The 21,989-nt window shown below is 40.7% G+C and overlaps 1 protein-coding gene across 1 annotated transcript; it reads left to right on the plus strand.

Moving 5' to 3' along the window:
- Positions 1 to 284: 284 nt before the first annotated feature.
- Positions 285 to 21,061, plus strand: LOC119733013 (fibroblast growth factor receptor 2-like). The gene is made up of 21 exons (XM_038206594.1): positions 285 to 597; positions 2,714 to 3,049; positions 3,188 to 3,328; positions 3,444 to 3,599; positions 4,093 to 4,305; positions 4,694 to 5,023; positions 7,078 to 7,407; positions 8,410 to 8,715; positions 9,227 to 9,511; positions 11,248 to 11,544; positions 12,288 to 12,485; positions 12,871 to 12,934; positions 13,501 to 13,565; positions 14,417 to 14,629; positions 15,403 to 15,513; positions 16,109 to 16,293; positions 16,902 to 17,024; positions 17,739 to 17,850; positions 19,179 to 19,275; positions 19,875 to 19,974; positions 20,981 to 21,061. The coding sequence occupies exons 1-21, from the start codon at positions 285 to 287 to the stop codon at positions 21,059 to 21,061; spliced, it is 4,056 nt and encodes a 1,351-aa protein (XP_038062522.1).
- The last annotated feature ends 928 nt before the right edge of the window (positions 21,062 to 21,989 follow it).

A 21,989-nucleotide genomic window follows, 5' to 3' on the forward strand; every position in this document is an offset into this window, starting at 1 on the left:
GATTTTCTTTTTATTCAAAAGTACAACAAATTGCCGCTACCCCGGATCTGTAAATTATGCCAAAATTCCGAAACCCTTCCCCCAACTTCCACAGTGGCATTGTTGAACCGAGTCATACTTGAACTTAGTCATAATTGAGTTAACCTCTATGATTTAATTTGATCATTTGATAATAAAAGTAATTCAGAAGTACACTTAATTTCTGTTTATTAACTTCCCCGTTTTTTTGTTGTTCTTGCACGGTTCTTTCACTGGGTACTTCCTTCCCCACAGTCATTCCTCAAATGGTCCTCTTCGATTCAACTGAAGACTTTCCTTCTGATGCTGGAATATCAGTCCTTTTGGAAGGAGAAGATCATGCATTCACATGCATGGTACTAGACATAAACCACGAAGTAGAACTTGTCTGGACCTTGGCTGGTCGGCGAATAAAACAAGCCAGTAACAGAAGCGTCGACACCATCGACGGATTGAGCGTTAGCAGCAGTGTTGTTGTGTCGCCTAACAGAGAGATCCACGGACAGACACTACAATGTAAAGCGTTCGACACAGACGGTGAGCTGATCGACAGTATGACTGTAACAATCGCTGTAAAGGGTGAGATGCAATTTGAAATACGTATTTTACGTATAAGGGTCATTCCATGTCAGACCAACGCACTTTTTTACCTCATGTCTTTCGATTTTAATAAAAATTGCTGTGCTTGTAGGTCCTAATGAGCAATGAATACACACCAATATTTAGCCCGATCCGACCTACCATGTGGTCAGGGCAGAAGCCACAAAAAAATGGCATTTTTAGAGTAAAATACCACCCTTTTGATATAAATATGTCAAAACTATGGCAATTTTCATTGAATATATGTAAATTTGGTATTAAAATAATGAGGATTGCATGCTCAAATCACTTCTTTTGTCAAAATTAAATTTTGTGAAAAGTAGGTCACGTGACCTTTAATATGCTATCGTGACCTTTGACCCAATTTTTGTAATAATGTATCATTCCGAAAATCAACGAAATAAAAATAACTTGCTAGAGCATTTCTTCCTCTATCAGAATGTACTAAAAATCAGTTGGGGTCTTCAAAATTTACAACTTTATGACTACTTTTGTACAGTTGGTAGGTTACAAATGAGTCAATTTATAGACTTTACATAAGAAATACACCACTAAAATTAATCTAGATTTGTATGTATAAAGTACAAAGCCAGGAAAAACAAAATTCTACCTTCTGATTCCAAAGAAACTGTCTAATCAGAATATCTGGACTCGGAAGTGTGCTAACCACTAACAGTAACCAGGCCTTCACCCAGTACAGCGGACTCATGTCCAGGTGAAATTCATCTCAAACGAGCAAAATGCCAAGTCTGTGAGAGTAATTAAAGTTCAAGAAGCACAGTGATAAATGAGTAAAGGTAACTTTGATTGTAATATTAAGTATTATCTTCAAGCAAACTTGAATCCTAGACCCTGATTAGTCCATCTATAGCAAAAACTGTGTGATTTGATATAATATTGCACAGCTATATTGCACCCCAGATATTAAAAATGTACGTGTACATATGTTGTGTTATTACCTGCAGAACGGACCAATACACTACATGTATGCACATACATCTTCACCGCGTGTACGCATTTGATATCAAGTTTGCTTGAAGATAAATTGGTTATAAATCCCACTTGCACTCGTGGAACACGGAATTATGTAGTGCATTGAGTGGCATATGGGTCACAGCAGCATTGCATTATTTCATATTCCAAGCGCACTCGTGGGAAAACTAATTATCAGTGGCACCCGGGGGGGGGGGGGGGGGGCTTGAACCCACCCCCAACATTGTCAAGTTTTTGTTGGTCCAATCTTTTACAGAAATTTGAAAAAAAAACGATTTATGCCCCCCCCCCCCACCAAAAGCCAAATCCTGGGTGCGCCACTGCTGATAATTTACACTATGAGTCTGGTTAGACCTCATCAGCCCTCAGAATGAGAAATTCACAAACCAAGATATATTTTAGTAACTTTAGAAACAGAATAGTAAGTTGTGTTGGTGTATTTCTTATGTAAAGTCTATAAACTGACTCATTTGTAACCTACCAACTGTACAAAAGTAGTCATAAAGTTGTAAATTTTGAAGACCCCAACTGATTTTTAGTACATTCTGATAGAGGAAGACATGCTCTAGCAAGTTATTTTTATTTCGTTGATTTTCGGAATGATACATTATTACAAAAAATGGGTCAAAGGTCACGATAGCATATTAAAGGTCATGTGACCTACTTTTCACAAAATTTAATTTTGACAAAAGAAGTGCTTTGAGCATGCAATCCTCATTATTTTAATAACAAATTCACATATATTCTATGAAAATTGCCATAGTTTTGACATATTTATACCAAAAGGGTGGTATTTTACTCTAAAAATGCCATTTTGTTGTGGCTTCTGCCCTGACCACATAATAGGTCGGATCGGGCTAAAAATTGGTGTGTATTCATTGCTCATTAGGACCAACAAGCACAGCAATTTTTATCAAAATCGGAAGACATGAGGTAATGAAGTGCGTTGGTCTGACATGGAATGACCCATAAGTTAAACCCAATAGGACCTACATTACATTCTCTTACATGGCTTTTATGAGTAATTGGTAAGGCGATTTCAGGCACTTCATTGATCTATACACGTCTTAAAATGAATGTGATGTATGCTTCTCTTTTATAGTGAAACCAAAGTCATCATTAATGTCCCTGACTGGTGCCAGTGGAAACAGACTTAGACCTGGTGGCACAGTGAACGTTGCGACTGGTATAGCATACACCTTTACTTGTGAGACAAAGGATACGTGGCCTGAAACCAAAATTGAGTGGTATCTTGGTGACATCAGGAGAGATACACATAGACCTACTTTTACAGGAAGCGATGATTTGGTCACCACAAGAGACAGTTGGGCATTAACTCCTACCTCAGAAAGCAATGGACTGGAGCTGCGGTGTGTGGCAAGTATCGAGGAGCCATTCGACGCTCAGGCATCTCTTGTAGTCAGAGTGGTTGTCAATTGTAAGTACAAAATGTACACGTATATTCCCATAATTGAAATATACAAATCATACTGGGTATTAGTGCCGTATTACAAACTCATCATAACCAGATGGTCGCATTCACGTTGATTTGGAGATTATGTGCTCTTTATTGTAGCGACAGTAGGTCTCAACTGTACCTTTGAAGAAGGGTGGTGTGGTTGGAAGCAGTCAAAACAAGACCGTACAGACTGGACACTCCAGGCAGGCTCGACATATCCTTCTTCTACTGGTCCCGATTATGACAAGACTGTAGGAGGTATGTGGATGGTTTTGAATATCCCTGATAAACGTTGAAGTCCATTCTTAACTTCTTATTACCAAAGCTTCCTCTGATGATATTTTATCGATTTATCACAACTAATATTGGCCAGATTACAGAGGCCGTTATGCCAGCTTTCATCCATACTACTCGTCTGACGGCACCAACGCTGTGCTTATCAGCCCTGCAGTTGTTCCAAGCAAAGAACAGATCGGTAACCACGCGTGGTGTTTCAGTTTCTGGTACAACATGTACGGAAGCAATATGGGTACGTAATTTAATGCAGACATAAACAAATTGTAATGTCATTTAAGGCACAAGCCCACTTGACAGCGAGTGATATCATCGCAACAACAACAACGGTTGTCATGAAAAAGCGCGTAAATTAGAAAAAAATGAAAACTGTTTTTATTTTTTCTAATTTACCCAAAAGTACTTCTACATTTCAAGATTTCTCTTCACATGAAATTTATTCTGTGGCTCATTCAAGCTGACGTTTTAAAAACAAAATAAATTCTTGTTATAATAAGTATTTATATTGTATTAAAAGTATTATTTAAAAGAAACTATTAAAAAAACAAATAAAATAAACATGTTAAGTTAATTGAGCACAGAGCAGCATTTCAAATATTACATATGCCATTGCGTGATCTTTACATTCCTTTATTTAGGCCTAATTTTGAGGTTTGAAAATAGTTATTTTGATATTTAAATATCGACCTATACCTTTTAAAGGCTTTTAAATGATTTATACCATTTAGGTACTCTAAATGTGTCTCGTGTGCCTGTTGGCGGATCAGTCACCGGAGGTGAAGTTCTCTTTTCAAGAAGCGGTGAGCAAACGAATGGAACAACCTGGCTGGAGGCTGAGATTTGTGTCACGAATTTATCTTCAAGCTTTCTCATAGCATTTGAAGCAATTCGTGTCAACGGTCGCTTGTCAGATATCGCCATCGATGACTTGACATACCAAGGTAACCTTTATAAAAATGTCCTCATTGTTATGTTTTACGCCAGTTGTGAACACTGAACATAAAATATAACTTTTCACTTTTATAGGAAAGTATTATTGTGGTACGACTTTTAAAATATATATTTTTGGTGGTCGCCACATAAATTATAAGCAAATTTATCTTGTAGTGAAATCATAAAACTCCTCATGAAATCAAGGACAGGTTGCAAAAAGGTGGTTCAGAAACCCTGTAACAAATGGTTATCAGGAAAGCCTGCACTCCCCTCCTCGTTCCACGGGAGAAGAGTTTTAACCCCAAAAAAAATTCATTGTGAGAGCTAGTCATGCGTCTAGACGAGATGTCCAATTTTGCCTACATCTTTTTAATAATTTTTTGTTTTTCTTTTCAGTGGCCAAGACATCTATCATATTATTTGACTGGTTTGGACACAATTTTTCCATGGGAGACACAGTTTATGCGTCTGGACGAGACTGCACTCGATTCACTTGCAGAGTACCTGATATTAGAACACCCGTCTCGCTCATGTGGACGCTAGGGGGACTCGAGCTTTCTCCAGACAGTAGCAACAATCTCACAGATAGCGACGGTTTCACCACGAGCACCAGTACTGTAACGATACCTATTTCTGGGAGCAACCACGGGGAGCTACTGCAGTGTATGGCATTTGTTGCAGGGATACATCCCGTTGTGAACATATTCGTTACTGTTGATGTGCAAGGTAACAGGTTTTCAGTAAATCTCTTCTATTTGAACTGTTGTGCTCATCTTGCCTTTCAAGATGTGTAAAAGGTACATGTATACATGTATGTTATAAATCAACGTCCTAGTTCAAAGCACTGTCCAGTCTAGTCCTTTGTTTCCCTGTGTTTATTGTGCTTAATTGTCATCAATGGTTCACGCACGCCCGCTTTCTGGTTTACTTTCTGTTGTGGGTACACCACATGGCGAAATCTACTGTTCTAGCATGTACTAACTATTCGAATTCACAAATTTCGTGTGATTTGAATAAATTTCATACCCCTTTGCAGTACCACTTGCAGAATCCAGTTTGTCTCTGTATGATTCCGGTGGGAACGTAACATGTGGGAGGACAAGTGTTGTGGAGGGGGCGTCCCACTCCTTCTTGTGCATGGTACGCCAGACATGGCAAAACGCTACCATACAATGGTTCCTAAATGATGCTTTGCAAAGAACTGTCGATCCTCCCTCTGAAGAAAGTGATGGTTTGGTGGACACCACGAGCAGCTGGACGTTCGTCCCAAGCAGAGCCAATCACGGGCAGGGGGTGAAGTGTGTGGCGAGAACGGCGGAGTCGCAGCTCCCAATGCCTTTTGCGATGGTCACAGTGGATGTGACAGGTAGGTGTCCACGTATGGCAAGTGGGTGGGCCGTCATAAAGATCACTGCCTTATGGGGAAGTTTTTTGCTGTTAGGAAAATTAGGACCGAGTTAATCCACCTTTCTGTTGTCCCCTTAGCGTCTTAAGTCCCAATTACAGCATGGGAAAACACGTGTAGTCCCTCCAGTAACGGAACAAGAATGCGTGGGTGTGTGTGTGAGTTCCAGTTAATTGAAGTAGGTCAGAATTGGCATGCTGCTACTGGTCAGCATTTTGTCACAATCACAGAGGGAAGCTCAGAGTAAAATTGCTTGCCCAAGTACTATTTATCAGTTACAATGTAGGTAGTACGCCTGTTTACCCACATGAACTAAGGCGATCTTAATATGCCATGATACAATTAACAAGTGAAGTTCGTCCCTGATTTTGCCCTAAGGGTTGGAAAATGATTTGGTATATTGTGTCCATGCCTTGGTTGATTTGGGATTAAAAAGAAATGGGGAAGACCACAGCATTCAAACAGAAACGTCAAGGTAGGGACTCCTCTTGGATGATTGGGTCTCTGGTATTGGGTGTTGTATCCCTTTTTCATGATTTCAGGTCCGCCGGACACTCCTGTTATAACAGGCAACCCATCGGTGACTGCAAATGAGGCTGTTCAACTAACATGCCGAGCCATCAACGGATATCCTGACGACTGGGAGCTGGTTTGGTCCAATGGGGGTTTACCTCTTACCGGCACTCACACCACCGCCGTGTCAACATCAGGCAACCGTTACAGGTTCAGCAGCACCCTAAACTTCACGCCGACCGTAGAAGATATTGGGAACATGATCACATGCTCTGCCAGAAGAGGATCTCAAGAACTGACAGGATCCCTGGGTCCATTCGACGTCCGATGTAAGAATCTTCCTCTTTTCATTTGCTGTTCCGAGGGGTCCTCTGTACCTATCTAACCATCCAATTTTCCGACTGGCCCACTTAAAAGTCGCATGCGTGCCGGGCAGTGATATAGGATTACCTCCCGGCTGAATCCTGCTTTTACGTCGAGCCCATCATTGGTACATCACATGTCCAGCACAAGTAAACCACAAGTCATTCACAAGTCTCCTCACACACACACACACAAACACAAAGGGGATGGACAATAGCAAATGTATGCCTTTGTCACAGCTCATTTGAAAGCTTCTGAGTCGAGTTGGGAGCTGGGTGACTTTTGGTAGACTTGCGATTGACTTGCAGGAACTTGGGATGGGCTCGGCTACATCCCTGTCAGCTTCCAGTGAATAGCCAACGTGATTCAGTGGTGTAGACATTTCTGTCCACTTGGACCAGCTTAATAGGGTTGCCTTGTTATGTTATCCGAACAGGGTATGGGGGGGGGGGGGGAAGAGGATCTTCCATTTCCTTTTTTTTGGTTTTCCTCCTTTCAGTTCCTCCAAAGGAATCCAGTTTATCCCTTTACGATTCCGGTGGGAACGTGACAAGTGGAAGAGCAAGCGTCATGGAGGGGGCGCGCCACTCTTTGTTGTGCACTGTGCGCCAGACAAGGCCAGCTGCTACCATACAATGGTTTCTGAATGACGCTCTTCAAAGAACTGATGACCCTGCTTCTGGAGAAATCAATGGTTTGGTGGACACCACGAGCAGCTGGACATTCATTCCGAGCAGATCCAATCATGGGCACAGGGTGAAGTGTGTCGCGAGAACGGCGGAGTCGCAGCTCCCTCTACCGTTTGCGATGGTCACAGTGGATGTTACAGGTAGGGATTCTGTGTGAGTATGGAAACACCGGCAATCGTGGACCCACATGTAGGGCAAAGGGGTTAGGGCACAAACAATACAATGTACGTCCACAATTGACCGAAAGTGAACGATTAGAATTCGTGTACAAAACCAATAAGAGCTGTTGCTAAAAAGTTGGTAAAAACAAGGAACGAGGTTAAGGAACAATAGGGGGGGCCATGATTGGCGGTGTTTACAAAGATGGGTGTATGAGTTTGTTTCTTCATTCAATAGGGGATGTTGAACACTAGAGGACAATAGGGTCCCGAATTCCTTAGAGGTCCGCAATTTGGATTCATGTACAAAACATATGGGAGGTCTTCCTAAAAAGTTACGAGTACAGACAAAAGAGGGACAATAGGGGGTCCCTGATTGCAGGCAAAAAGACACTGGCGTTTGTTTATGGTGTAAATCGAGGACACACGTGCAACATCATCGGTGAATCGAGGTCAGAAACCGAATCGAGGACTCCTCGGTAGGAAAACGTGTACAAAACCAATGAGAGCTGTTGCGAAAAAGTTATAGTACAAAGGAAAAGGGAAGAGAAACAAAAGCAAATCCTTGATTTACACCATAAACAAACGTGCTTGCGTGTGTGTGTGTGCTTGTTCGAAATAATTGAAGGTCAGAATGGGCATCCTGGTAGTAGTTGGCATTTTGTCACAATCGCTGAGGGCAGCTCAGAGTAAAATGGCTTGCCCATGGACTAATGGTTAGGTAGTGCGCCTGTTTACCTAAATGGACTGATGTGCTCTTGGTATGCTATGGCCTAATTTACAAGTGAAGAGTGTCCCTGATATTTGTCCGAAAGATTGGAAAATGGTTTGATAAACAGTGTCCATACCTTGTTGATTTGGGATTTAAAAAAAGGAAAGACCACATCATACAAACCAAAACGTTGAGATAAGGACTCTAATTTTTTCTAGGACAATTTTTCCTCTGGTAGTCTGTATCCCTTTGTCATGATTTGTACAATGTAGGTCCTCCCGACACTCCTGTTATAATAGGCCACCCATTGATGACTGCAAATGAGACCGTTCAACTAACATGCCGGGCCAGCAACGGATATCCTGACGACTGGGAGCTGGTTTGGACAAATGGGGGCCCGACTCTTGCCGGCACTCACACCACCGCCATGTCAACATCGGGCAACCGCTACCGGTTCAGCAGCACGTTAAACTTCTCGCCAACCAGAGAAGATAATGGGAACATGATCACATGCTCTGCCAGAAGAGGACCCTGGACTCAAGACCTGACAGGATTGCTGGGTCCGATCGACGTCCAATGTAAGACTAATTAATTGAAATCAATGTTGTACAACTTCGAGCGGATCAATTTCAATATAACAAATCCTTCCCACCAAATAGGTATCACATGAACACAAAGAAAATTACTGTTCAGTTATGCACCGTCACGAAAAATGTAAACCATCTGTCTTCTGACTCATTGACTATGCACTATCTGTTGCCTGACAAGAATTCAATTTGCAGAGGGGTACTGTGGAACTCTAATGTTCTTCAGGAACAATGCAATGGCTTTGCCATACTTTGAAAGAGAACAAAACTTTCTCACTCAAATTATCCTCCGCAGGGGGTACAGAGTGCCTCAAACGTATAAACATTCACCCCTGCCCCTGGACGTACTACATGACTAGTGCTATCATGAGCGGGTGTCCTGATCGTAATGGCACAAAGGGGAAAAAAACAAGGGAATGGTGGGAACCATTACATTTATGATAAATCCACGGAGATAGCTGACTGGATATAGTGACATTTGTGTTGTTTTCTTTTGTTCCAGACTGGCCAGAATTTTCCGAGCCATCTGTAATCCCGTCTAATCATGTTGAGGAGGGAGATGACGTCATTTTGTCCTGCATTGTGGACGCCAATCCCAAGCCGGCTGACTTCATCACGTGGGAGAAGGTCGGGTCTCCTGGCTCCCTACCCTCCGTCTACAGCAATGGGACAAGCACACTGTTGCTAAGCAACATCAGCAGGGAGCGGGCTGGGACGTACAGGTGCCGCGGAGACAACGGTGTACTACCAGTGGCGCATTCCAGCCTGATCCATGTCATCGTGCGTTGTAAGAACTTGCAATATCTAGCTATCACAAATGCCTACCTGTCTTAAGTAGATTATGTTCTTATTACAGTTGTCATCGATTCCCATTATTCTCAATAACTCCCCTGACAAGGCGGAGTATTGTTAGAGTATACATCCAAGGTGGGTAAACCAGCCTAAGGTTGCCATGCGGAGTGACCTGAGCATCAATGTAATGCATGCACTTGTATTTACCTAAACTGCTCATAAAACATGAAAGCAACACCAAGCAATCTTGAAAAAAGGGTGAATCTTATGGCTGCTTACTTTGGGGTTTAAGAGGGAAAGTAGTCTAGCACATAACGCCCTGCCGTAGTGGCAGGGCGTTATGTGCTCTGATCCGGGTTTGTAGAATCCATCAAATCGCAGTAGAAACAGTTGCATTCAATGATATATCACTGGCTTCTTGTTTTCACGGAATGGAAAACAACTAAAAAACCTTGAAACCTGAATTTATTGACAACAAAAAACAAAGATCTGGCTTTTGTTTAACGGTCTTCAATAAAATATCATTTTCATCTCATCTATACATGTATCTTAAAATATCATCCAAACTGACCTACCTCTTTGCTAGGTTAGGTCAAGGCATTTACTCCGTCCACCATTTGCCAACACCTACAACAACAGAACGGTGACCTGAAAGGAGATAGAAATACCAAATGCCTTAACCAAGCTGCATGTAAAGATTACATGTATATATTCCAATTAAGTTACGTTATTTCGCAATACACGTGGCCTAGCGCACACATTATCTGCTGCACTGACAACTCTGACATACCATCCATGCCATCTGTGACATACCATCACGCACAAATGTTCGTAACAATGCATGGAACCTGCCACACACAGATTGTTTAATGCACATAGCATGGGAGATAACGTTTTCAAAGCAATACAACCGCTTGCTACATTGTAAAAGTAACATACTGCTCATACTTTTCTGGCGTGATTTGGGGGGGGGGGGGGAATAAAAACAAAAAGAATTTTCAGTTCTGAGAATGCAGTTACACGTAAATATAAAAATAAGATATTGATCCTCTCAAAGGCTGAGTGTGTTAATGACAAATGAGACTGCCACAGTCGGGAAATTGAGGGCGCCTTCGCTCAAATCCATAATTTTGAACCGCTAGGAGTAAAACACAAATAGGTTTTCAATTGGATTTTAATATCGAAATTTATAACCAAATTTATAACCAGAGCTTAATCAGGCATATGTGAGACTCGAACCCGGACCTCCTGCTTACAAGTGTTGTCATTGATTGCATGCATGACATTCATGTATGCATATTTATCTTCAAGTAAACTTGAATCCTCGATCCTGATTGGTCGATCCATGGCAACAAGCCGTGCTACATATAACCATGTAGCACGGCCACGGTTCATACCGTACTCCGCGTATTCCGCTGTTCAAAGATGCGAGCGCCATTCTGTACAAACCACGCACGTGTAATAGGATAAGCACTTTGTGTACAGCATGCGTTTCATCTTTATTGTGCGTCAAGTTTGGTTGAAGATAAATTCTTATTTTCACGCTCTCACTCGTGGAACACAGAAAATATAGTGCGTCTGTGTCCCACATGCCACGAGGCCGAAGGACACAGACGCACTACATTATTCCGTGTTCCACTCACGCTTGCGGGATAACTAATAATATGTGTATTTCCATAAAAAAAGGCACAAGAGATTTATGCCTTTGTTTAACTTATTGCTTGATAAAAGATAAGCCCCATCCCCCAGGAGCAGTCTCCATTCATACTGAGAAACTCTCATCTGAATCGCTGACGGTCACGTGGTCTCCGGGCAGCGACGGAGGCGAACCGCAGTGGTTCCGCGTGAACCATCGGGAACTGAAAACCACTACGGTCTTCAGCCGGAGTACGCAAAGCGGAAGACTCTACGATGTCAGCGAGTACACAGTGGTCAGTCTGCAGCCCGACACCGAGTATGAGATCGAGGTTTATGCTGAAAACGCCAACGGTGCGAGTGATGTTTTGACAACATTTGGAAAGACTCTGCGTAAGTCTCGTAAAAACAATGTTTGTGTTTGCAATACGCACGACAACAAAATGACGTCAAGCTCTGATATTCGTTCGGGAAGCCAGGTTTGGAGGACGCCATGCGCACCAAGCTCCAATATTAGTATATGTAGCGGCCATCTTAGAGGGCCTCTCTTGTCAGTAGCAATCAATTAACAAAAGGTTCATCAATATCACAGCAAAACAAAACCATTAACCCCCAAGATGCCTGCTACGCATCAGGTCTACAAGAAAGTGCAAATGTAATAAACTGTGTGGTCATTATGTTTGGTCAACTTTTAAGGGTGACTGGGTCTACATGTTTGGTGGGTTTCTTGGCATTTACATGCTTCCATATACATGTAATGATTTCTTAAGCAAAATGTTTACCCAAAAGATCAGCCCCTCTTCATACTCAGTCTGGCCAAAACAAAAAGTGTCAAAGATACACTGAAAATATGTGGGCAATTCCACGGTTACTCACGTTACATTTTTGATGTACTTTTGAGTTTCCTTGGGCTGTAATTGGTTTAATAACTGTTTTCCCCATGGTAGATAGAGTAGACCTAGACCTACCTAAGCACCAAAGATGACATCCAGAAAAATGTGTTATGTATGATAAACAAGATGCACAAAATCTGTTACTCACGTTACATTTTTGCAACAAAATTTGTAACGTGAGTAACCGTGGAATTACCCATATGAATATTACTAAAATGATACTCCTGATATTTGTTTGATTAGCACCTGTTGCTCACTCAGTCATCGGCACACCGACAAGCTGGCCGTTTTTAACTGCCATCAGTGTACTGGGAATACTTTTGCTCATCAGCATCGCGATACAGACAGTCGGCTGCTACTACCGTAAAAGAAAGAAGCCCAGCCAAAAGAAAAGGAAAACCTTAGATACCGGTATGCTCATTTTCAAAACAATGGAAACATGTTTTATGGTGATTTTATTTTATAATGCCTTGTGACAAAAGGAATACTCAGAGTAGTTTATTAACATGTAATACACATGCACTAACTTTCTTGGGGACTCCAGACTTTTGTTTATGCACAACCCAAAATTTTCCCCCTTCTGATGAGAGAAACTCGACATTTCGCAGACCGTTGCCTTTCTCTTAAACTCTCAAACCGAGGTTATCAGACATGTCTATTTTTATCATCCCAGAAGTTACATTTTTGATAATCTTCCTATCAAATTGTCTTGAAAAGTGATGAGTTGCATAATATGTAATGAAACTAATCTGGCCTAAAAATTAATAAAAAGTTTTACAAGAACAGTTGCATACATAACGTGGGATCTGCCTATCGTATTAAACAGTGTCGTTGTTTAACTTATTCAAAATTTCTACTTTCTCAACAGAACAACAAAATGTTTCACAAAGGTAAGAACATTAGTGATAAGTTGACAAAAACCTAACGTAACATTTCTTTAATTAAGGCCTTGTTCAAATTAGTTAATAAAGCCTTATTTCATCAAGTGTGTGCCTTGATATACATGTAGTTTAAAGAAAAGAACGCACAATTGAATTTGATTGGTTATAACAAAACAATTATCACGTTTATTGAAACAATATTTTAGCAAAGTGACCTCAATTCTAAAATTCAAAGATTGTATTTTTTTTTTAATGATATACATGTACCAACCTGGGATATCACGTCAAAATAGCTTTGTATTCCTGAGAGTTAGTACTAAAAATATTTAGTTTACAGCCTCTACACTGGCTTCAAAATAATTATTACCCAAACGACATTCTACGTTTTGAATATTCGGTTGCACTTTCACCTGGTGTACTAAGCTGCTCGACAAAACGTGACTTAAAGGGCCAGTAGCCCTTTTAGACGAGTTTTAGTCTAGAATCAGTAGGGCAAGGCTTGAACCCTCCCCCCCTCTACCCCCGCCCCAATTCTTTAAACATTTTACACCTCCATCTTAATTGCTTGTAAACAGCAGTGGAGCTGGGACTGGAGGGCCAGTCCGGGTCGTTGAAGATGCAGAATGCTACGAAAACGTGGGTGAGTAATCTAAGAAGTACATTGAGGTACGGTAGACAAGGATTGAATTTGGTAAACTTATCTGAACTGGTAAAGCATCCTCCTAGATGACCTTGCATTAAACACGTAACAGAAACTACCTGAACCATCCGTGCTGGTACTTGTTAGGAAAGTTGCAAACATCCGTGTTAGTCTCCTAGATACAACAGCTACTTCATCAGTAACTGCAGTGACTGCATCTAATGAAGAAGCAATTGCTGCAGGCCCGTCGCCATGGGGGGCCTAGTGGGGCCGGGCCCCCTTGGCGAGTAATTGCCCTCCCCCCTACGGCAAAAGCCATACATATGTATTTTTGTATTTTTTTATGGTAGTGGCCCCCCCCCCCCCCCCAGTTGGTACTATGGCCTCCCCCCCCCCCCTAATTCTCAGGGCTGGCGATGGGCCTGAATGCTACAAAAGCTTGCTACAATGTATGTTTTAATTTTAAGTAACAGTATTTAAAGTTATGGTACTTATTAGGATGAATGACGCCCTTCGTGAATATATATAGGGGATGCGCTTTCCATTTTCTCAGATGTTTTGAGATTTACATGTATGTGCTGTTTCTGGGCAAACAAAAGTGCATGATTCAATACTTGCAGTGTCTTAGTATGATACATTTTAGATGTTACAAGTGCAGTAGACTCTACAGAACGGTACAGTTGACCCAAAATGAAATTGACACCCTCAATATTAGTGACACTCGCGATGCTTGTACTTGCATTACGTGTACATTGCACGTCACATGAAAGAGATTTCAGCCCCAATCTGACTTATTTATTTGGATAGCAAGGAATGCTTCTGAAGATGGCTTTTCATATGCTTATTTGCAGGGATCCCTTTGCAAACCATTCGCGCAGTCGAAAGTGATCCGGTTGAGTCTACCTATGCTGACATCCCAGATTGCCGCGCAGCAATCTCGCGAGATCAGTTGACCTTCCTTCAAGAACTCACTCAGGGCACCTTCGGAAAGGTGCTACTTGCAAGAGCCGTGGGCATCGAGCAGCAAGGCCTCGTCACCCGCGTGGCTGTCAAAACTGTAAAAGGTGAGAGGCATGCCAATACTCAGTACCGTATAATGCAGTACCGTGGTATCGTGGCCTGTGAGTATGATCTGCAGGTTGTGGGTTCGAGTCCAGCCTGGGGTTATGGTGCGTATGCCTTTGAGCAAGGCGCTTTGTCACTCATTTCATCTCCCCACGGCCACCCAGGAGTCGATGGGTACATGTGAGGGCTGAGATGGTTACTGTAATTGATATTAGCTTCTTTGCTCCAAAATGCCAACATCGAGCTGTATACAAATAGCCCCGAGTGATGTACTACCGGGTACTCGTACTCCGTACTTGTACTCGAGTACTTCTCAAGTCCTTTTTTTAGAGTACTCGTACTCGTACTCAAATGTCAAAGTACTTGAACTCAAAGCTACGGAACTTGTCCTTGGGCAGCAAAGTACTCGTACTTGACATGTCAAAATTGTACTCGATCATCAAAGAACTCGCATTTGAATAGCAGTACTCATACTACTCGAATGGCAGTAGAGACCTGTACTTGTACTTCGAAGAACAGTGTACAAGTACAAGTACAAGTACTCATATTTGTACTCGGTAACCAAGTCCCGCATAGTGGACCTCTCATGAGTCACAAAGTGCCATCTACATGTATGTGTACTTTTCGTACAATACATTTCCTCATCCTGGAAGTATTGAGATGTGAAGTTGCTCTGAACTTTATTGATATGGATTTCTGAACTTTATTGATATGGATTACAGTTTACTGTATTATGTGCTTAAATTTTACACACATGTATTATGTTATGTAGATGAAAGCGACCCAAAGGAGAAAGAGAACCTGATTCGAGAGTTGAATTCGATGAAACCTCTCAGTGGTCACGCGAATATCGTTAAGCTGCTTGGGTACTGCATCAACGAAGGTAACAATACGGGCGTGATAATTCGGTTCACTTGTCAAAAAGTTGATTTTGAACTGTTGCCCTTAAAATAGTAACAACATGATTTAGTAATGGCATTGTCAACAAATGGGTTGAATATTTTTTAAGGAAATGTCTTAAAATCAAAACTGTGCTGGCGCACTTAACTGGTACGATTTGACGATTTTTTATTTTGGTGATACATGTAAACACAGCAACTACATTGGAAAAGAACCCAAGTCTCTGGCAGTGTGGTAATCGAATCTCCAATATGCAATTATACTTTTTCATTCACACATTACGAAAACAGGATAGTCCACACATGACTGTACGTGAGGCCGTAAGTTTTGAAACACCTTTTGCAGTCCAGGAGTTGTTTGCACTTATGTTGGCACCGTTATGACTTTTCAGGCATATATGTGAAATTGTTTACCGCTCAGTGATATAACGATGTGTGAACGCAAAGATGGAACTACATGTAGCTTATTCAGTAGAGGTTAATATACATGTACATGTATGCTCCCCATAGCTTTAATTGGCGAAACAGTTGTGTACAGTACTTGTTCAACTGTTAATATTTTGGCAATCGTATGCACAGACCCAATCTATGTCATCATGGAACACGTGGTGAATGGGAACCTGAAGGAGATTTTGACTGATAGCCGATCTGAACACGTGTATGACAACCTGCGAGGGGCTGTGTGTGCATCCCTCACACCCAAGACTCTCCTTAGTCTGGCCAGGGGCGTGGCCGAAGGCATGGCTTACTTGGCTTCACAAGGGGTGAGTCTATTGCGTCCCAACTATAGCAATGGTGCAAACTATAGTTGGGACAGTTTATACTATAGCATGTATAGTTGGGACAGTCTGTACTATAGTTGGGACTAGTTTATAGTATTAACCCTCCTATGGTAACATGCATTGTCTGCCTGCTTATTACTTGGGTCAATATTGGTCAAGACCCCCATTGGTTTGTACACAGTAGGCCCGGAGGTGAGGAAGACAATTTTGACCATTGGTGACCTCTTAAGCAAAGGGAGGGTTAAAGAATCACATGGAAATCTAGTTGATGCCTATACCGGGTCAACAGACGAGTTTATATGAGGAATTGATCTTGATTTCTATCTGACCAACTGACTGCCGACTGACTGCCGACTGACCGATTGCCTGACAGACTGACTGTCACTTGGAGCCGGGCAGTGCTATCATGTAGGATGACCTCTTAATGCAAATGAATGGGATACATCAACCCATTGAGTAGACACGTGTTTGAAGAGACTTCCGGTTAAATGGCCATTCTGAATCAATTCAAAAGAATTTTGTGCAAGCTTTTGGGTGAGCTACATGTACATGTTTAACAGGTTTACTTTGTTTTGTTTGAATCACATTAGTGTCTTCATAAAGACCTTGCCGCTCGCAACGTTCTCGTTAGCGAGGATATGGTGGGCAAGATATCTGATTTTGGATTCGCCAGCGATGTTGCCGAAATGAGAACATACCAACGCAAAAGCACGGTGAGATATTTGCTTATTCGGGAATGGGCAATATTTGATATTTTAAACACTTTGGTTTTGATTTAAGACAACAGGACAACACTGGGATGGTTTACGTGTGCATCATATTGTTTGACATTCTTGATTTTTCACTCTTGTGTATCTTTTACTTCGATTGTATGTGTTCTCCTTATGATTTAAAAATCATTCAAATTTGTGTTAAAATTAGGGTTGCGCTGATTATTGAAGGGGGCAAGTTTTATTACACAGAGCACTGTGTAAAAGATTCTTTGCCACTGCAGTGGAAAAGAATCTTTTGTTTAATTAAACTGATATTGTTGATGTGTATCTGATATTACAGGCAACATCAAAATACATGACCATTTGAAAATACAAATTACTACATTACTACAAAATGTACATTGTATCACATGCAGACCTGCAGCATTGCCTAAGAAGCTACACGTAAAACAAAAAAAACCCAGTATTTCAAAAAGCTCTCCAACTACATGAACTAGGCCTACGACAACTACAACTTACAAGGCACATAATCAAAAGCAGCAACGACAATAATTTCAACACAAATTAATTATCAGGGATTATTTCCAAAGTAATAATATGTCATGTAATTGAGATTCGTGTTGGTGCTTTTCGTCTGATTTTTTTCAGTGCATTCTATCAGGACGTTTGTAACGCAATTTTATCAGTAATATTTTTGTTTCTTTTGACGTTCAGGGATTTTCCCCTCTGCGATGGATGGCGTTGGAGTCTGTTCTTGATGACGTGTACACAACAGAGAGTGACGTGTGGTCTTTTGGGGTTCTGCTGTGGGAAATAGTTACTCTCGGTATGGCCAGTGATCTCCATGTTTAAACTCTGGAAAGGTCATGGACCATTGCACGTTGTACACACATTTGAAGCTAGGAACTGGTTCCGAACCTTTCAATTCGAATGTGGCACGGGAAACAGTTGGCCTTACAAGCACTCCCATTGTTAGGCTAATATGAAGATGATTCTGGGCATGTTATTAATCCACGTTTGTATCAGCAGGTTTTGATGATCTAAAAGTGAGCTTTAAACCTTGTCTTGCAAAGAAGGTATTCAAATGAAATGATAGAAATCTTATTAATTTTTTTGATAGGTCAAGTCTCAAAGTATTTTTTTTTGCGGAGTTGGAATCGAGTCAGTCAACAGTCACAAGTCAATCACATGTCAACCAATTTCCAGTCAACCTCACAAGTCAACCTCACAAGCTACAGAGCAATGTACATGTAGAGCATGTTTTCTGCGACATCATACCAACGGGCAAGACAGGCAACCTAGACACTTCAGCATCTTTTGCATGTTATTTTGCCCACGTTTGTCGCCACGTTAACATCAATCACATTTCAAGAGATACATGTACACATGCAGTGCAGAAGAGAACCATTTGCTGGAAGTTGGAATCACGTGACCGCAACATCCAATTTGTAAAGAAATGTAACATGGTCTACTTTGACAGTGCCTTTGTCACAGTTCATCTTTGGTTACTCGCGACCAACTTACGATTTGACTTGTGATTTGACTTGTGATTTGACTTGTGATTTGACTTGTGATTTGACTTGTGATTTGACTTGTGATTTGACTTGTGATTTGACTTGTGATTTGACTTGTGATTTGATTTGTGAGTTGACTTGTGATGTGACTTGTGATTTGACTTGTGATTGACTTGAGAATTATGATTTGACATGTGATTTGACTTGTGATCTGACCTGCACCTGTGATTTGACTTGTGATCTGACTTGTGATTTGACTTGTGATTGACTTGTGATTGACTTGTGAACTATGATTTGACTTGTGATTTGACTTGTGATTGACTTGGAATCTGACTTGTGATTTGACTTGTGATTGACTTGTGATTGACTTGTGAACTATGATTTGACTTGTGATTTGACTTGTGATCTGACTTGTGATTTGACTTGTGATTGACTTGGGATCTGACTTGTGATTGACTTGTGAATAATGATTTGACTTGTGATTGACTTGGGATCTGACTTGTAATTTGACTTGTGATTGACTTATGAATTATGATTTGACTTGTGATCTGACTTGTGATTTGACTTGTGATTGACTTGGGATTGACTTGGGATTGACTAGATTACAAAGCTGGTTTTTTAATTCCAATGTTCCTCACAGGTGGCCACCCATACCCGACCATGAGTGCCAAGAAAGTGGTTTCCAAAGTGAAGTCAGGGTACCGGATGCCCCGTCCCGATCACTGTCGCATGCAATTGTAAGTTTCATTACATAAAATAAATTCTTTATGACTGCAGTTTGAAACATGCGGAAATGCTCTTTGTTATAGCAGTGATTGGTTGATGTGTCAAATCTTAATAAGACTTCTTTTTAAGAGTCAAAGGAAACAGCTGAATTACAGGTGACTATTTTTGACGCTTAATAATGTATTATCTGTAATTTATGTTAAGACTGAAATAATGATTCGCCAAGAGCGAGCCGATCAAAGGATATGACCCTCACATCTAATAGCACAAAATAAATTAAAGGGGAGAACAATTAAAAATAAAACTTGAATGTTTGTCAGGCACGATTAGAAGGAAATTGTGAATATAGATTTCATATATTATCCCGCTCCATGTCTATTTTGGTCCAAATATCACCGTACAATAAAGTTGGCTAAAAAACTGCCTTACATTGGTAGGAAATTACCATTGATAGGAAATTACCATTGATAGGAAGTTACCATTGGTAGAAAGTTACCATAATTATTGTTGGTTATTTCGGGTAAAAATTGACCAACTATTGAGAAGAATTTGATTTATTGATCAACATTGGGCAAAATAACAACTCAGTAATGCCCATTTGTTTTCTCAGGTACCAGGTGATGCGTGCTTGCTGGTCTAAGAACCCGGCAGCCCGACCAACATTTGCAACAGTCAGTGAGAAACTTGGAGGACTGTTGGACAAAGCTAACGTGAGTAGGCCTATTAAACACCCAATGATTATTTCAAGAGGGTCCTGGTTTTGACTGTAACCGACAAATTAAGGATTGGGTCGGATGAAAATGATAAGCATCAGATTTTCCAGGTTGTCATTATTGTTTTTGCATCAATTATTCAATAGGGTCATTCTAGTGTCTCGGGTCATCACTAGTGTCAAATCACCCAATGGGTTAAACCCCATCCCCTTCAAAATTGCTCATACATTGTATTTAGTACATGTATATGGGGTAATTTAGGCTGAAAAAGCTGAAATTTTAAGTTTTAGCGCCATCCGACGAACGGTTTTCGCGCGACCGCCCACCATTGTTTGGCAATTTTGGTCAAAATGGGCGTGGCCGCTAATTTTCAAATGACCATATTTCCATAACCTGTGAGCCAACTTTGTTGGCCGTGGTTGCTTTGGAAAGGTAACATCATAAGGAATTCAAATTTACCATTACTTTTCATGTCGGAGTAATTTGAAGGATGGTGACCTTTTGACCTTTATTTTGAACTTGAATTTGACCTTGTGGATCAAGGGAACTTGAGACAAACTTTGATGAAAATTAAAACTTTCACACGTTTTCTACAAAATATTTAAAAATTGGGGGTATAATATTTTTTGTTTTGTTACTGGCTCGTGTCAAAGTTGGCATGTGTTGCAAAATGTGATATCCCTATACAGACATGTATTGAACAAAATGAAATGATTATTATGAGGTGGCCTGGCTTCCACTTTACCTGTCAATTGTATTTTTAGACTTGGGTCGTGTGTGGCTGACCCATGTGAGGTTTCAATTCGTTGGTTTTCATTGGCTATTTACACTTCTTAAGAGTTATTTCATACCAGCAATGTGACACTGCAAGCGGCATATTACATTTTAAACGCTGAGGGTTTGATACTAACGGGGAACATAAGTCAGACCTATAAGACAACATGGGATAAGTGGATGAAGTTTTAAACCCTTCCATTTCTTACTCTTTCTTTTCTGAACTTAGGAATGCATATCATTGGAAACCTGCCAGAAGAGCGTCTACAAAATGTCGGTCACAGGTGGATCAGACTTTGAAAAGTTCTAAGCGCAGACTCTTTGGATTGAATCCATGAACAAAATCAAATTGACCTTATCATGAATCTTTACAATTTGGGACATTACATGAAGCTCCAGGCAATTTGTCTTTTGCTGAGACATTTGTGTACCAAATGTAAACTAGCGATATATGCTTAAGTAGAGTTTAAGTCATGACAGCGACGTGACAAATAATTTTCAATGAAGTCGTTTAAGAGATAATTATAACATGGACTATGCAGTGTATCCAATACATGAAGCAGCCCAGTTACACATGAACATGTGAAGAAAATGTCATACAATTTGTAGTTACTTTTCCTGTTTTCTCATTTACAATGTAGGCCAAAACAATTATAGTTCTGCTTCCGGTTTCCCTACCTACCCTATTCTGACAGCCCCTACCCTAATTTTTTTATGGGAAAAATGAGGGAAAAATCACCCAAAACCATTAATTTCTACCTTTTACCCTTGACGACATGCAGACGCCTCCATACAAAAAAAATGGGCCAAAAAAATTATTTCCCTACCTACCTACCCTATTGTCAATTGCCATGTAATCGGAAGCAGAACTATTTTTGGGGGGCCTTATATCAAAAATGTAGTTATTAAGTTACCTGTATCCGAGGTAACTCGGATACCAGATTACACGATTGGCAATAATGTAAGTGTATACATCACAGTAAGTACACTCTACGTACATGTAGTTTTTAGGCATTTTTAGGATCAAATTAATCTAACTGTTTCTTCCGGGATTGAGGAACTGAAATCACAGCCGAATTCAAGATTCCGTAGCAGGAGTTTAATTGTAAACAAAACTGAAGGCAAGATTTTGTTTCATTTACATTTTTTAAAAATAATTATATCATAAACAGAATATTGTATCCATTCTCCTTGTGCCAGGATTACGGTACAATTTTATTTTTTCAGAAAAAAATATG

The sequence above is a fragment of the Patiria miniata genome, unplaced genomic scaffold (genome assembly GCF_015706575.1).
Source record: "Patiria miniata isolate m_02_andy unplaced genomic scaffold, ASM1570657v1 HiC_scaffold_25, whole genome shotgun sequence".
NCBI lineage: Eukaryota > Metazoa > Echinodermata > Asteroidea > Valvatida > Asterinidae > Patiria > Patiria miniata.

Coding starts and splice junctions, on each gene's coding strand:
- LOC119733013 (XM_038206594.1), top strand. CDS start 285: ATGGTCCTCTTCGATTCAACTGAAGACTTTCCTTCTGATGCTGGAATA. Junction 4,306..4,693: donor CGATGACTTGACATACCAAG/GTAACCTTTATA, acceptor TTTTCTTTTCAG/TGGCCAAGACATCTATCATA. Junction 19,975..20,980: donor GACTGTTGGACAAAGCTAAC/GTGAGTAGGCCT, acceptor TTCTGAACTTAG/GAATGCATATCATTGGAAAC.